This window comes from Artibeus jamaicensis, unplaced genomic scaffold, assembly GCF_021234435.1.
Source record: "Artibeus jamaicensis isolate MK-2021 breed Jamaican fruit bat unplaced genomic scaffold, CSHL_Jam_final contig_391, whole genome shotgun sequence".
NCBI classification, from domain to species: Eukaryota; Metazoa; Chordata; class Mammalia; order Chiroptera; family Phyllostomidae; genus Artibeus; species Artibeus jamaicensis.
This window is the reverse complement of record NW_026521814.1, coordinates 4,357,786-4,375,691: the sequence shown is the minus strand read 5'-3', so window position 1 is coordinate 4,375,691 and position 17,906 is coordinate 4,357,786. Positions and strand designations below refer to the sequence as shown.

The 17,906-nt window shown below is 36.6% G+C and overlaps 1 protein-coding gene and 1 pseudogene across 1 annotated transcript in view; both read right to left on the bottom strand.

The window, feature by feature from the left end:
- LOC119047636 (sodium channel protein type 2 subunit alpha) overlaps window positions 1-17,906 on the bottom strand; it is a 100,763-nt gene that overhangs the window by 44,395 nt on the left and 38,462 nt on the right. The window contains exons 13-14 of the mRNA XM_037143078.2: window positions 14,687-14,819; window positions 9,977-10,215 (exon numbers count right to left, since the gene is read on the bottom strand). Coding sequence (XP_036998973.2) covers window positions 9,977-10,215; window positions 14,687-14,819 — 372 coding nt within the window. The remainder of the gene's footprint in view (window positions 1-9,976; window positions 10,216-14,686; window positions 14,820-17,906) is intronic.
- On the bottom strand, window positions 1,154-7,113 carry LOC119047643 (heat shock cognate 71 kDa protein-like; annotated as a pseudogene).

The window sequence follows — 17,906 nt, the reverse complement described above, 5'->3', positions numbered from 1 at the left end:
CATTTCTGTGTCTTGGAGACAATGGAAGTCAGTCAACCTGAACTTTTTTGTTTCCTCATATCTATCAAACTACTTACATCCATACCCATGCTTGGCCTTTTTCTTCTTCCTAGAAATGAAAGAAGTGCCCCTGCTTTGCTCTAATTTCTCCAACTATGTCATGTGTCTCTTTTGAACTTCACAAAGAATTTACTTTCTCAATTAACCCATAGTTTCAGTCTCTTCCTGCTAGTGACTACAGACAGTCCTTCTCTACCTTAAAACTACCGCCAATGTCATCCAAAAAAAAACTTCCTACACATTGCATTTCCCATATTAGCTACCGCCAACTATCTGCTCCTCCTAGCCCAACTTCCTTAAGAGGGTGTATTTGTCTATATTTATTATTTCCATTTCTTCAACTTACTGCTCAATCTATCAGAAAACACAAACTGCTTTAATCAATTGTCACTAACATAACCAACAATACTATTGCTAAATTCAATAACAAGTTTTAGTAATTATCTTGCTTGCCTTTTTAGGAGTTCTTCACATTCTTTACTGTCCCATGTTCCCTAAAAATATTTTCTGTTTCTTGCATCCATGTTCCACACCTCCCTGAATACTTTTCTTCCTCTAACAAATTATTCAATATTGAATTTCTTCAAAGGTCTCTACCCTGGATCTTCTTACTCTAATTTTCCTTTTACAGTAAGTTTAAATTCTTAGATCTATTTTTTTCCTTGTCTTAAGATTTCTTTTTTTTAAATTTTTTTATTGATTATGCTGTTACAGTTGTTCTATTCCCCCTTTATTCCCCTCCACCCTACCCCTCATCCCCACCATTACCCCCCTTTAGTTTATGACCATGTGTCTCAAGTCCTTTAGATTCTATATTTCCCATGCTATTCTTGCCCCCCCATCTATTTTCTATCTACTGTCTGTTACAGTTATTAACAACCACACCTAAAACGAAAGCAAACTAAAAGGACAGCTAGATCAGGAGTGGAAACATAGAAATGAAGATCTCAAGGAGGGTTAGCAACAGGGGAGTGGGAGGAGGAGAAGGGGGGAGAAGGTACAGAAAATAAGTAACAGACAGTACTTAGATCTATTTTTAAAGTCTAGCATACCTTCTGAGCTCCAGAACTGTAGCAAATTGCCATCGAATTTGCTACAAATTTAGGTCCTTTGATGTTTTGTGTGGAACAATGCTGAATCTATGCTCAAGCTTGGCTAAATCAACCTCTTTGATGGTGGGCCCAGAGGAAGCACCACCAGATTGAAGGGCCCCCCCACCAGGGAAGCCTTCTGGCCTTCCTCCTGGCATGTCTCCTGCACTTTGGTACAGCTTGGTACCGTTGGGATTGCAGGATTTTTCCAGCTTTTTTCTGTTATGTTCACATTCTTTGCAGTCTGGTTGTTATCAAACCAGTTGATAATTTTCTTGCACTTGTCAAGAATCTTTTAATTGTCCTCATCATTAATCTTGCCTTGAAGTTTTTCATCTTCAACAGCTGTTTTCCTATAGAATACGTAGGATTCAAGGGAGTTTTTTGGGAAGACACCCTTGTCTTGCTCCTCGTCATCTTCAGCTTTGTACTTCTCAGCTTCCTGGACCATGAACTCAATGTCTTCCTTGCTCAGATGACCCTTGCCAGTAGTGACAGTAATCTTGTTCTTTTCTTGTACTGTTATGCACAGCAGAGACATTGAGGGTGACATTGGCATCAATATCAAAAGTGACTTCACTCTGAGGCACACCACAAAAGGCAGGAGGTGTGCCTGAGTTCAAATTTGCTATCAGGTTTTTATCGTTGGTCAAGGCACACTCACCTTCATAAACCTGAATGAGCACACCAGGTTGTTTGTCAGAGCAGGTAGTGAAGGTCTGTGTCTGCTTGGTGAGTATGGCACTATTACACTTGATGAGGACAGTGACGACTCCACCAGCAGTTTCAATGCCAAGAGCAAGAGGGGTGACATCCAACAGTAACAAATCTTGAACATTTTTGTATTTGTCTCCAGAATGAATACCTGGATAGCTATACCATAAGCAACCCTCATTAGGATTGATGCTGTTACTCAATGCTTTCCTCTTGAAGAAATCCTGTAGGATCTTCTGAATTTGAGGGACATGGGTAGAACCACCCACCAGGACAACATCATAGGTCTGGGCCTGTCAAGCTTGGCATCCCAAAGACCTTTCTCTACAGCATCCAGGGTGCCACAGATAAGGCCAGCCCTTAATTCTTCACATCAGACATGGGTGATAAAGGTATGGAAGTTGATTCATTCATAGAGTGAGTGAATCAGTCTTAACTCTGGCCTAGGTGCTGGAAGACAGAGCACTTTCACTAGCAGTATAAAGGCAATGGGGAGCTCTCTTATTTTCACTGATGTCCTTCTTATGCTCATGCTTGAACTCTGCCATAATATGGTTGACCATTTGGTTGGCAAAGTCTTCTCTACCTAAGGGGGCATCCCTAGTTACATATTTAGCTTCAAAGATTCCATCTTTTTAAAAAACATGATCTATTTATTGATTTTAGAAAGAGAGAAGGGGTAGACAGAGAAACATCTATATGAGAAAGTTATCAACCAGCTGCATCTTGTACACACCCCAACCAGGGATTGTTGCCCTGACCAAGAATAAAACCCACAGCCTTTGAGTGCAAAGCACGCCGCTCCAATCAATCGAGCCACACAGGCCAGGACAAGATTCCATCTTTAATTGTGGCAACTGACACATCAAAAGTGCCACCTCCCAAATCAAGGATCAGCACATTTCTTTCAGCTCCAAACTTTTTGTCTAAGCCATGAGCATCAGTTGGCTCATTGATAATTCTAAGTACACTGAGATTGCCAATAGTTCCAGCATCTTTGGTAGGCTGACACTGGGAGTCACTGAAGTAAGCTGGTACTGTGACAACAGCCTTGGTAAAGGTGCTTCCAAGGTGGGCTTCTCTGATTTCCTTCAACTTTGTCAAAACCATAGATGGCACCTCTTCTGGATAGAAACTTCTGTCTCTCCCTTCTAGTCGACTCAGACCTTAAACTTGCCAGCATCATTGATCACTTTGAAGGACCAATGCTTTGAAGGACCACAGCAGCATCATCAAACCAAAGTCCAATCAAGCGTTTGACATCAAAAACTGGGTAGGTAGAATTCCTTGCAACTTGATTCTTTGCACCATCACTGATGAATTGTTAGCTACCAGTAAAAACAACATAACTTGGGTGGTTCAATTTCCCTGATCACTGGCAATTATACTTTTCCATGTTACACACACACACAAGAGTAGGTGGTGCCAAGATCAATGCCAGTGGAAGGTTCCTTAGACTTGGTTGCTTGAGTGTAAGTGCACAGCTTGTGAAGACCACAACTAGAACAGCTGCCCTAGCACTCAGTAAGTTTTTTAGCATTTCTTTCTTTCTTTAAAAAAAAGATTTTATTATTTATTTTTAGAGAGGGGGGATGAGAGGAGAAAGAGAGGGAGAGAAACATCCATGTCAGTTGCTTGCCTCTCGGACACCTTCAACTGGGGACCTGGCCTGCATCGCAGGCATGTGCCCTGACTGGGAATCAAACCCATGACCTCTTGGTTTATAGGCTGGCTTTCAATTCACTGAGCCACACCATCCAGGGTTTTTTTTTTTTTTTAGCATTTCTTATAGCATAATTCTAGTGCAACAACTTCTCTCATTTTTTGTTTATATAAAATACTTTATTTCACATTAGCTTTTGATAGTTTCATTATAGAAATGTGGGCTTTTTTCTTTTTTTCCTTTCTTTCATTAGGCCACTTTCTTAGGGCCTGAATTGTTTCTATGTTGGTCCCTTTTGTATTCCAGTCATGTGCTACTTAAGGACAAGGATATACTCTGATAAATGTGTCCTAAGGCAACTTTGTCGTTTTCCAACTCTAGAAAGTGCATTTATCAAACCTAGTGATATACCTACTACACACCTAGACTATATAATATAGCTTATTGCTCTGTAGGGGAGGAAAAATTATTTTGCCTCTACCCTTCTGGGTTCTTGACTGAGACAACCCTGCAGTAGAAGAGATTAACAGAGAAAAAAACATTAAATAATATGTATACATAGGACACCCAGGAAAACTGAGTAACTTGCCGAAATGGCTGAGGTTACCATCTTACATGCCATCTTCAGCTAGAGACAGATGTTAGCATTTGGGTAGTCAGTTATAAAAGGTCACCAGGAAAAGCACAGTAAACAAGGGTAAGGGAGTTGTACAAATTTAAGTCCTTGTCTTTGGTATTGGCAAGCATTTCTAGAGAGAAGGTCATTCCCCTCTTCCTGGTACAGCAGAGAAGCATCCTTCCAATCAAAACTTCCCTTACAAATGTAAATGTCCTTTACAAAGGGTAACTTGTACTCTGCTTACAGAGCTCCTCCTATGTCAACTGCTTCTAAAAACTAACCAGTATGAAATAATTCTTATGCAAAAGAGACATATTTTATGGTAACATTCAGTTCCCCTATAGTATAGTTCCTAGGCTACAAACTGGTACAGCATATTATTTTACTGAATAGTGCAGGCAATTGAAACACAAAGGTAAGTATTTGTGTAATGTAATGCAATGTGCTATGACATTATGATGGCTATGACATCATTAGGTGATATGAATTTTTCAACTCCATTATAGTCTTATAGGACCTTCGACTTAGGTGGGTCTGTCTTTGGCTGAAATGTTGTTATGTGGTACAAGACTGTTAGTATTTTTCTTCTAGCTGTTTCCAAGTTTCTTTTCAGCAGTTTGATTAAGCTCTGCTCCATATAGTTTCCTTTTATTTATCCTTGCTGATGTTCACTGATATTTTACAATTTATTTATTTATTTTTCTTCATTTGTATTGTTGACTCTCTTGCAGATATCCCCATTTCCCCCAACTTTGCCCACTTCCACCCAGACCTCAACTACCCTTCCCTCTTGAGGCAGGAGGTAGGAAGGAGGAAACTCCAGAGGGTGCCCCAGGGCTAAGACAAAGAACATCAACAAAAAACAGAGACGCCCTGTTCTAAGACTGGTCGTTCCCCTTTCCGGAAAATTGCTGAATCATGGTGAATCATAAACACACCTGCACAGAAGATGCTACATGAGCCTTGCTTCATTATAATAACATTATAATAAATTAACATTGTATGGCCCCCTTCACTGGTGGCCAATTGAAGAAAATCATAGGAGACCAGTAGCTTTAAAGTAATATAACTACTGTACATGCACCATGAAACCCTGCCAAAACTAGCTAAGCAATATCTGTGGTATAAGAATAGAATCCCCCCAGCCCCTGAGGTCAATCTCTGCTCGGAGTTGGAGTGTACCACCTCTGCAGTGTCCAATCTCTGCTCCCGTGTTCTGTGGAGTGTACTATCACTAATTAAATCTGATCTCTCTCTTTCTGCTATAAACTCTCTGTGTATTAAGTTCAATACTTTATCTGCCGTCACCAAGAACCTGGTTACCTGTGCCTACTGGTGACACTCAGGCTAAGTTAATATTTTTCATAGTTTTGAAAAAATGTTGGCTATTATTTCTTCAAATATTTGTTTTGTTCCATCCTCATTCTCTTTTCTCATTCTAGGTCTCCGTTATGTAAATATTAGAGCACTCAAAAATTATTCTACAGATTAGTAAGACTCAAGTTCATTTTTTCTTTGTTTTTTTCTTGCTGTTCAAATTGGATAAGTTCTGTTGACTTGCTTTAAGTTTAATGACCCTTGCTTCTGGCATCTGCAATTTTCTTACAAACCCATCTGAAACATGTGGAGCTTCTAGAAAAGACTGGGATTTCTGTCAGTTGCTCCTCAAACCCTGTGCCTAATCAGCTCCAGACAAAGTGGCAGCTGATACCACTTTATCAGGCAAAAGGATTTTTCCAGTGCTAATGCATGTGCAGTTAAGCCCCAGAGTGACCTTACCCTCATTAAAATAGAAAAAAACATAGCTTTCTGTTGAGACGTAGCAGGCTAATAAGACATGGACACTTAAAGAACTACGTAGTTCCACTGAACTGGTGCCAAGTTCCCTGCCTCTGCATACTTACAGGGCAGGCTTAGGCGTCATCCTTTCTGCCTCAACTCTTTAAAAACTGTTCCCCAGCTTCTGTTGTGAGAGCAACAGCCATTTCTTTTCCCCTTAGATGCTGTTTTTCTTGTCAGCATGTGCTATTTAATAAAACTTTGCCTGAGTCTTAATGCTGTGGGTTTACACTCTTAACACTCTTGATTTCTGTCTTGGGAGGCTCCAAAAACCCATGTTACCAGTAACACATCCAGTAAATTTTTGATTTTAGAATTTGTACATTTTACTTCTAAAATGTCTGGATGTTTTTTTAAATAGATTTCATTATTTCTGTTTATATTTTCCATCTGTTTATTTATTGTCACAATTTTTCCTTCAAATTGTTAAATATATATAGTTCTTCTAAAATCTTTTTTTCATAATAGTGCCACTAAAATTATGTTTTTTGTTGATTCTATCGAGTCAGTCATTTCTGGATCTATTTTACTGAGTGCTTTTTCTTACTACTGTAAGTCACATTTCTCTATTTCTTCACATAATACATAATTTTTATGTGCTGTGAATGATGTGTTATGGAGAATTTTGATTCAATTATTTTCCTCTGAAGAGTATTGGTTTTTATTCTAGCAGGCAGTTAAATTATAGATTGACCACCTGGAACTTTACCTTGGTTTTATATTTAATTAGGGCAGGGCTGTTTTGGTTGCTCTTTGTCCTAATAAAATCTTCTGGTTCTCTGAGATAGTTTTTACTCCTAATGTGTAGCCCATCTGGGGTTTCAAAGGGACACCCAAGGTATTCGTCCAATTTCTCATTCTTTGTTGGCTTTACATTCCAAACTCTGTTGGCAAGTATTTCCTTCTATTCTCTTTTCATGTACCGGTTTATATAGAATTGGTGTTGATTCTTTAAACATTCAATAGAATTAACTAGTAAAACTATTTTGGCCAAGGCTTGCCTTTGTGGGAACATTTTCTCAATTAATTCAATTTTTACTTGTTAAAGGCTTTTTCAGATTTTCAGTTTCTTCTTGAGTCAGTTTCAGTAATTTATTACTTTCTAGGAATTTTTCCATTTCATCCATGTTATATAATTTGTTTGCATACAACTGTAACATTCCTTACACTCCTTTGTTATCTCTATAAGGTCTATAGTGAGGTCACCTCTTTCTTCCTTATTCCTGATTTCATTGATTTGAGTCTTTTATTTATGTGTGTCTAGCTAAACATTTGCCATTTTTGTTGAAATTTTCAAAGAATCAACTTTTGAGTTTCTTGGTTTTCTCTATTGTTTTTCTATTCTCTATTTCATTCATTTTCATTCTTTATTATTTATTTTCTTCTGTTAGCTTAAGATTTAGTTTGCTCTTTTTTTTTTAGTTCCTTAAGGGGTGGATCCTAAGGGGATAGGTTATGGATTTGAGATATTTCATCTTTTTTTTTACCACAGGCATTTACGGCATAAATTTCCCTTAAAACACTTTTATCTGCACTCCATAGTTTCCATTTGATGTGTTTCATTTCATTCTTAAGGTATTGTCTAATTTCTATTGTAATTTCTCCTTTAATCCACTTGTTATTTAGGAGTATTTTTTATTTCCACATATTTATTAAATTTCCAAATTTATTTCATTTTAAAGGATTTTATTTATTTTTAAAGAGAGGGAAAGGGAGGGAGAAAGAGAGGAAAAGAAGCATTAATGTGTGAGAGATACATCAATAGGTTACCTCTTGCATGACCCCATCTGGGAACCTGGCCCGCATGCAACCCACATATGTGCTCTGATTGGGAATCCAACCAGTGACCTCGTGGTTGGCATGCCGGTGCTCAATCCACTGAGCCACATCAGTCAGGGTAAAAATTATTTCTCTTATTGGATTCTAATTTCATTCTATTTTTTGTCAGAAGAAAGTACTTAATGTGACTTTGATCTTAAGTTTGCCTTATGACTTAACATATAGCTTATCCTGAGGAATATTCCATATTTAATTGAGAAGAATATGTATCCTGTCTCTCTACATTTTATTATTCCATAATTCATCTCAAACACAAATTTACCTTCTTTAACATATGAGACAAGTCCTACTTTGAACTGTCCATTTGTTGTTTGTCTTTCCAGCAACTACTGTCTCACCTGATAATAGCAGACCTAATTTTTTCTTCATAATTCTACTCATTTACTCTGTCTCCAGTGATAAGACAGGGTTCTTATTTTACCAAATGAGCATGCTAAACCTAGAACCATAGTAACTGACTGGCTTAGAAATGGTCATGTAACCCCAACCAGGCCAATAATATGCAATTATTGGGCCTCCATTAAAGCTACTAGTTAGGAAGGACAATTATTCCATTCAAGGATCTCTGTTGGTAGGATAAAAGTTGTGTAGAACATTGCCATCAATAGAATACTCAGTCAGAGATAAAGGAAATATATTGGAAAGAATTAGGGCAAGAAACTGACTCCCAATGACATTGACTAAGAACCTGAATCTAGCCAGGTTATACCTGGAGCTGTGCACAAATGGACTTCACTTACTTGAGGTAATGGACTCTTACTTTTGCTTAAGGCCACTTGACTTGTTTACTAATACCCACCTTCATAAAGCTTTATTTCATCTCTTGTTCGTATTTTACAGATAATGTTGAAAAGATGCCTATGGAGATGATAATTTAGACTAGGTAATGTTATTGTGCTTTCCTTTCCTAAAATTCTGTGAGTTTTGACTATTGCTTACAGTAGTCTCAGAAGTAGCTTTCATAGTCTATGATACAGTGTTCAGCCCTTCCACTGCTTCTCATGGGTACAGTTTTCCCAGGGGTAAACTGCAGGCAGTCACAATATCTACCTTAGTGCTACCTTTGTAGAAACCTAGAGAGAAGAATTTCATGTAAACCATTTGGTACAGTTTCCTACTATAAAACAAGTGGTAAGCATATATTAAATTTTTCATTGGATCGGTTAAGACCAAACTGGAAATTAGCAAAACAGAGTTGTTACTTCAGAGTCTAAAAATATTGTATTTTATGCTTTCGGATATATTATTTAATATCTATATACAACCTGTTTAGATGTTCATCTATCAAGCTGAAAAGTGCCTAGAACTTAATAAGCCTCCTATTTTTGTCATATGATTTATTAATTTTGTTTGCATGTAAAGATCACTTTAGTTTTATTTCTATCACTCTACCATGTATCCAATGAATGTTAATACAAATTTTAGGTAAAAATATATGAAAAACTCATCACTTATAAATTGCTAGTTTTACAGGGGAAATTCATACAAATAATGATAACCATGATGTGATATTTCCTCTGCAAAGAGTCCATCTTCAGGTATTTATAAATGGTATTTTAAAGTTATCTGACTCAGTATATTTTATAATTGGTTTGGCAAATGTACACATGGCCTAAAAATCTATTCTAAATACTTGAAAAATACATCATGATTTTCAAATTATAGACCAGTATCCTCCATAATTCATAATCATCTTTCTTTTTTTTAATATTTTATTTATTTATCCTTGGAGGTGAAGGGAAGGAGAGAGGGAGAGAAATATTAATGTATGGTTGCCTCTTGTGAGTTCCCTGCTGGGAACTGGCCTGCAACCCAGGCATGTGCCCCGACTAGGAATTGAACCACGATCGTGTGGTTCACAGGCTCACACTCAATCCACTGAGCTACACCAGCCAGGGCCATAATCATCTTTCTAATGAATGGGCAAGTTGAATTTAATTCTAAATCAAATTGTACCTAAAGTTTTTGAAATTTTTGTACTGCTTAACCATGGTGTTACATACTTTTGTTATTTAAACTTTTGTTGTCTACATATACAAGGCCAAATTAATTCAGAGTTAATTTGAGAGTGATAATTAAGTGTGAAAGTAAAATATATTATGGTAATCACCAAATCCTGGAAAAGGAACAGGAGCCCTCAGTGAGCCTTACCAGGTTCCCAACTGACAGCACACTGCTGAACTGCTCCGTCATGGGGTAGTGCTCCATGGCCATGAAGAGAGTATTTAAGACGATGCAGATGGTGATGGCCAGGTCAACAAATGGGTCCATCACAACCAGGTTGACGAGGTGTTTCACTTTTAACCATGGTTTGCAGCAGTCCCAGATCAAACACATGTTAGCAAATTTATACCAGCAGGGTGGACACTTCTGCCTGGATTCTTCAAGTTCTATAAGAAAAAAGTTAGAATACTCATAAAAACTGATTACTTTCTATTAAGCAATCTTGGTTTAAATTGAAACTGACTTTTTAAAACTCTAAAATTATTAAAAAGCATTATGGGTTAATCTGATGGTGGAGCAAAAAACATTTATAATGGATTAGTTGTTTTAGAAGACAAGGGCACAGAAAGGCTAGTAAACTTTCTAAATTCATCTTGCCTAAGTATTGTTTCGAAGATCCTACCTGCAGCATTAAACTATCTGATAATTATCTTTGAATCTGTCAGAAAGTAACGGGTAGGACTTGTGTTAAGTATATTGAAAACTCATCCATGTTTCAGGTAAAGCAAGACTATATATATATTTATTTATTTAAGCAAGATTAAATTTTTTTCAAAAAATCTCCTCTCAAGAGATGTCCTAAAAACTATTAGTTATGTTCAATCTCAGTATCTTGGATTACATATGTTTGTGGGTCTTTTAATAAAATAGTTTGTCAGTGTCACCAGTCTTAATCATAAAGTTTCTAATTAAGCCTCATTAGATATAGGATTGTATATTACTCAACAAGATTCCTTTTCCTAATTTAACTAGAGGGTATAAAATAACAGGAAATATCCAATCTAGGAAACTGGGATCCTCACTATATAATAAATTCATGTTTCACAAAATGGGACTTACATACTACTGGTAAAAATCTAAGAGTATTTTAGGTGGACTATATGTAAAATTCATAAATTTTCATGGTATGCATTTGAAAATAATGTACTTGAAATCTACTAAAAGATATAACTATCATATCAAACCTATGATATAAAACTTCATATTAAAATACCTTATTTTTTAAAAGTACAATGATTTCAAAAAGAATTTTAACTAAATAATGGGTGAGAGAAAATAGAAATGCACAGATCTTTAAGATGATACTCAAAATACTGACACTTGGTAAACACTGGAACAGGATTGCAGGAAATTAGGAAGTGGGAAGTTATCTACTCTATTTCTTTGGTGAGATCATCTCTTATCAACTCTTAAGTGGGAAAATCATGCAGAACTTGTTTTCTGACGATATCATTGCTGCACATCCTACCTGCTCTGTTAAATGACACCACTACTTCTTAGCACTAAAATAGAGGGAAAGATTCCTCTTTCGTTTATGGAATAAATGATTCCGGTAAGTCACTTCAGTGTTACTACTGTGGTAACTGTATAGTCTATGACTGGAATAGTTTATTAGGAACTAAACTTTGAAAGGGAAGGAACAGCACAAGAAATAAACAAAAACAACAATAGGTAATGATTTTTTGTTCTACTAATGAACGGTCATTACTAACCAATGCTATAAAGTTTATACTTCCTTAAAATAAATTAATTTCTTAATTATTTTAAACAAAATTCTGTTTAGAGGTAGATTCTTCAGTTGTTTCTTCAATTATCAACATTTTTCCAGTGCACAGTTTATTTGTATTTCTTTTAATGTGTATTTTTGTAAATAATAAAGAACAATTGAGTTATATATATATATATATATATATATATAAAAAGATATTAACATTTACAGTACATAATATAGAGAAACAAAAAATCCCTTTGTGTATAGAGAGTAAGTAAATTTTTTAAATGCTACCTGTCATTTATTAAACAGAAGCAAACTGTAATTGTAGGAAAAAATAAATCAGAGTAAAGTTGAAAAGTGGAAATTCAGCCGGTGTGTTTCTTCTTGATACCAGGAAAAGGTGTAGCAAAGCTGTTTAAGTTCTAAAATAAAATTATTCAATTATTCATGCCAAAACAAAGGAGAATTTTATTTGTTTTTAAAACAAGCGCTCAGGAGAGAACTACAGCCGTCGCTCCATTATCCTGCGAGAATCATGCACAATGAGAGTCGCTCCCGCCGGTTTACCCGTCAGCCGGCCCGAGGTCCTCGGGTGCTTCCAACTCACCTTCCCACTATCCTTGCCAGGGGCGTGGCCAGAAAACATTTCTATATGGATTTAGCATTTTGAAAAACTTGAAGGGCAAATAATTTATTTTTGCTCGTTTGCTATTGTTTCACTAAGTAGGAGGATGTTCGTTACCCTGGACAATGGAGGCTCGGCTGTAGTTCAAGAGAAGAAAAACAAAAGTTGCCAGCCGAATCAACAAGCCTGGTTCATAAAAAGAAAGGGCGAACTAAATCATAATTAGACTTAGAAGAAAGGATCCACAAATAAACAGATTACGTCAACTCAAGAAACATTTCCACCATTATCAGGGAACAAAAAAGACGGAAAAAGAAAAAATATGTATTAATATAAAAGACAGCTCTAGTATGCATGTGTATGGTAAGAATTGCTAACAACAAACTTTGATCAATGTCACATTCAAAGTGTTAAGGTATAGTTGAATAAAGAAAAGTAAACTTTTCATTCTATACAACCAATGAAAAATGAATAAAGACTTAGCTGTTGTCTCTCACAAAAATGCAAAGTCAAAAGTTCTGCAGACAATAAAATCAAACACTTAAGTCTCCTGCTTCCTCAGTGACACTTATTTTGAAGACACCCTTTTCTCCTAAGCAACTCCGTGGGACACACAGCGTGGAGGGTGATGTGGGTGCACTCGCTTGGAACTCCGTGTCTTAATGAGTGGACAAGTTCGATCCTGTGGTGGGCTGATGTTTTCCAAGTGTTTCTTACGTGAGCTCAAACGTAATGCTATCAGAAGTGTTCAAAGCAGAACTGTTGATTGAGACTTACCCTGTCTCCTTCTCTACTTCTTGCTTTAGGGAGCAGACATGCTGCTGACATCGGTAGCAGAACCACTGGCAGCTTCCTCTCAGTGGTTTTGCTATGGCAAGGAGCAGACCAGAGAGTCTTCAAAAGATTTACCTGGAGGGACAGGGAGGAGCAAGCTACTGGCAGCTGGGGGGGAAGAGGGAGTGCAAGCTAATGCAGGCGAGGTTGGGGAAGAACGTACTGAGTTTAATATCCCATAGAAATCAGTGAAAAGATTTCTGATACTGCATTATGAATATTTGGTGTTGTAATACTGACATGTTTGTGATATATGCTGTTATCTATACTGTGAATTTTTTTTCTGGTTGTGACTTTCAGGTTTTGGGTACTGCTGTTAGTATGATGGGATTTTTCCATTCAGACTAAAAAATAATTATTCTAAAGATTAATCCAATGTTAAGAGAAACTATAACTAAAGATAAGAAAGTCATATGCACAGATTCTGTCCAGGTAGCTCAGTTGGTTAGAGCGTTGCCCCAGTACTCCAAGGTTGGGTGTTTGAGCCCCGGTCAGGGCACATACAGGAAGTGACCAATGAATGCATAAATAAGTGGAACGACAAAATGATGTTTTTCTCCCTCTGGCTCCCTTTCTCCCTCTCTCTCTAAAAATCAATAAAAAAATTAAAAAGTCATGTGAACTTGTGCTTTCCCAGTCTCCCGCGCTCTTTCTCTCTCATTCTCCATCTACCTTTTTCCTTTGCCACATCTGCACACACACAAACCCCTGGGAGGGGCTGGAAAGGGAGGGCTTATAAAAGAGAAGAGGAGAAAAGGGGGGAGGAGGGTAAGGGAGGAGGGTGGAATATATTTTATACGAAAGTATTTTCCAAGTACTTGAAGTTGATGTTCCAGTTCACTTAGAATATAGAAAGGTACACACATGTAAATTAACAAAAGCAACAAAAAGAAAACAATGAATAGTAATGATATTTATTGATTGCCATCTACATGCCAGATACACAGGTGCTTCATATATGATGCCTCAATCTTACAATAACCTTATGCTAAACATCATCATTATCCACATTTTACTGATGAAGAAACTGAAGTTTTGAGTCACAAACTAACATATACAACACATGTCAAAGTCAAGAACTGATCACAGATAAAGTCCCCGAAGTCCTTATTTTGGCCTTAAGATCCATATCTCTAAACAATATGTTAACTACTAAGAAATTATCTGCAACTAAAGAGAATGCTGATATAAAACTCTGACTAGAGAGAGGCAAAAGTAATCCTAAGAAAACTTGAACACTTTGCTTCAAAGAGGTTTATATCAACACCTAATTTACATTTTTTCATTTACATTTCTGGGTAAATCAGATGATTTTATAACTTGTGTCTCAAACAGTCAATTCAATTCAAATTGGTTATGGGTTAGTATCACTATAAAAATAAGCATATTCATTACACTCCTTTCAATGTCACGCACACAACAAATTTCAACAGTTCCAGTATTTCATCTATGAAAGTAGTATTCTAAGCATACCTTGAATTTGTAGTAGCTTCCTGGATGCGAAATGTAAAAATCTATAGTAGATGGTAGAATACAAGTGTTGTACCTGGATTTTCCTTTTATTTAGTAAAAGACATAATGATGATGTGGTATTAAATTTAAAAAATTGTCTCGGAATGTATGGATTTGTTTCATCATTACCAGAGCACCTCCAAGTAGCCACGCTGTGAGACATTTGACATACCTTCCATGGTGTTGGTCAAAATACTCGCTATACTCATTGCTCTCTGCCTTGCTGTGGGATCTTCCAACAAATCCATGGAAACATGATAAGAACTAGACCGTCTCTTTCTTATTTCTGTTTCGGTAGTTGTCCCCTAGAAATACAATTTCAGGTGAAAGAACCATTATTCTTAAGGGCAGTGAAAATTAAAGTATTCCTATAACATGTGCTACTTAACAAAATGTTCACCATGCATTCTCTTTAATGAGATGTCAATAGCTCATTAAAATATTGTAGGAATCATCATTCTTGGGAAGTGTTTGGAAACTTATCAGATTCTTAGTTTTAAGGAATGCCTGGCTTTGCCACCAAGATGGACTTTTCCAATTACTCCATCTTAGAGCTTTGGTCAGGAGGGACCCTGCCTGCTATTGGATAGATAACCTCTTAGCAAATCAAGGAATTCCTCCCAGAATGCTGGACTGAAACATATTGTTCCCTGGTTTACTCTCAGATTGAGTTATTAGCTCTTTATAGACATACAGACATAGACATTCATGGGGTTTCAGGTACAAAAAGAATTTTTAACTAACTGGTACGTTAAAAATTAGTATCAGTAATAGCTTCCTTGAAATGTAAATTCACTATAATATGCTTATGTTCATTATATACAGGTAACACTTCCCAACATCCTTAATAATAAAACTTAATATTAGAACTAATTTATAACATTTTTACATTTATTTAAAAAAAACCAACTCCATCCACAAAACCATTCATCCTTGGCATTGAAGTGTAAGGTGGTAACACCATTGAGTGGGGCAAGGTGGTCTTGGATTTTTAACAATAATATGATGATTTGATACTTTTACAAAATGAGCCCATCAAAATTTCAAAATGGGCAGAAATTTATTCCTACTTCAAGAGATCAAACAATGTAGTTAATTATCACAGAAAAAGAGCAAAATGAGCATTTCAAATTCAGGTCTGAGTGTCAATAATGCATAAGTTATTTTTAGTTCTCTGAAAATTCTCCCTCTTTTTTTTTAAAAATATTTTATTTATTTATTTTTTGAGAGAGGGTAAGGGAAGGAGAGAGGGAGAGAAATATCAGTCGTGGTATTCTCCCTCTTTTTAAAATAACGCTCCAAGTCCTGCTCACCTACTTCGACCTTATTGTGATGTGAGGAACACTACTGGTATCAACCTGCATGCCTCTGCTGCATACATATTTTTAAAAAGTTTCCACTGAATTGAGATGATTGTCATTCACAATGATAAACATCCATATATGACACATACGATTTATTTTATGGTAAAAGAGAAGAGAAATTAATGGTAAAAGAAATAACCCTGAAACTGAAGCTCTTTCAATCTAAATGTTGTCACTCAAAATTTAATATGTTTTACTGAGTCAGAGAAAGGCAAAGTTTTTAAAGGAAAAAGTAGGCTTGCTTACAGGTAGGTCATCTAATCCCTTCTACTCTGTACCGCACTGTATGTGCAAAAATACTGGATATGTTTCATCTTTAATGACAGATTCCCAAACCTGAAATGGTATTACTGAGAAAATGTTTAAAATTAAATTGCTTAAATTGAATATATGTTTAAAGTACAAGATATTGTGTGCTTTGGATGGAGTCATTTGCCTGCAGCTAGCTGTTCATGTTCTATTCTCATTTCCCCTCAACAGTCCCTCAAAGCTGACTTCTGCCTGCACCTTCAGCTCACGAGGTACCCCGGTGCCCTTCCTCACAGAACCTGACTGCAAGATTAAGGAAGGGACGTGGGAGAGCTGGGAATAACGTGAACACCGCAGGCTTTGCTTCAGACTGGCCCCAATTTGCCTTCAGTGATTTAGTCCATTCTTTCTGATAGGACAGGAGCTTTATGGTAAATTACTGATAGATGCTAAGTACTTTCTGACAGACTGACATTTTCTGTGTACTTATGCAATGAAGGTGTACATTTTTGTTTGCTCAATTAACAAGATCAGAGATGCTCACACTTTATTATGTGGAAGAACCACGTGGGATCCTTCTCAAGGAAGAAGATTCCCCTGACTTTGTTCCTCAGTTGTTTTTTGTCTGAGTTAAGTTTGGATTGATCCAGGAATCTCCATTTTCCCCTTTCTTTAAACCACTTTATTAAGGACTGATTGACATGTAAAAAGTTGTATGCATATCATGTATAAAACTTGATGACTTTGGGCATAGGTACACAACCTGTACTGTCACCAACATCAAGGTCATAAACATTTCCATCACCTTCCAAAGTTTCCTCCCACTTCCTGTATTGGTGCTATTTTCTGTGCTAAAAACACTTAACATAGATCTATCATTTTTGAAAATTTTAAATATACAATATAGTATTGTTAACTGTAGGTACCATGCTCTGCAGTACATCTCCAGGAGTCATTTATCTTGAATAACTGAAATGATGTACCCTTTGACCACCAGGCTCAGAGAAACAGAGGAGCATGGTGGTTGCCAAGGGTGGAGGAAGGGGGATCTCCATTTTTAAGAAGCATCTCAGGAATTTTGATGTAAGTAATCTGAGGGTGAAGTATATTTTGAGAAACGCTGGGTCAAAATGAAACTGTTTGTTTCCTTAGCTATCTCCTTTTCCATTGAAGAAAGTTAAAAATATTCAATGGGAGGCAATATTGCAATATGGATACAATGTAGGTTCAGTAGCCAGCATACATGGGGTTGAATCTTAGCTCCACCACCCACAGGTCTCAGTCTCATCTCTATAAATGCAGATAATATCATCTCTAAAAAGACTTGTGGTGAGGATTAAATGAATTAACACATGTAAAGTGTTCTGGACAATGCCTGGTATATAGTTAGCTATGATTATTTTTAAAAAGAAGTTCACATTCCTCCTGCATTCTTCCTGGTTCCTTCACTTCAAAGTTCACTTTTCATGATTTGATTTGATTCCAGGATACTTGGACAGTTCTCTGGGATAAAGCAGGGGAAAGAGGCCATGAGAAATAAAGTGAAGAAGATCAATGGCTATTTCTATAATGCAGGGCAAGAAACTCCTCTATTAGGCAAGTGAAAACTCACTCCATAGGATTTTAATGGGGCTTCAAGAGTTTGTCTAACTATAATAAACGGAAATGTGTAAAAAATAATAATACAAAGAAGATTTTTATATGATTCATCAAACTGTAAAATACAACCAAGTGACATTGCTACAATATTTTTATACTGGCAAATGAAATCTTACTTAA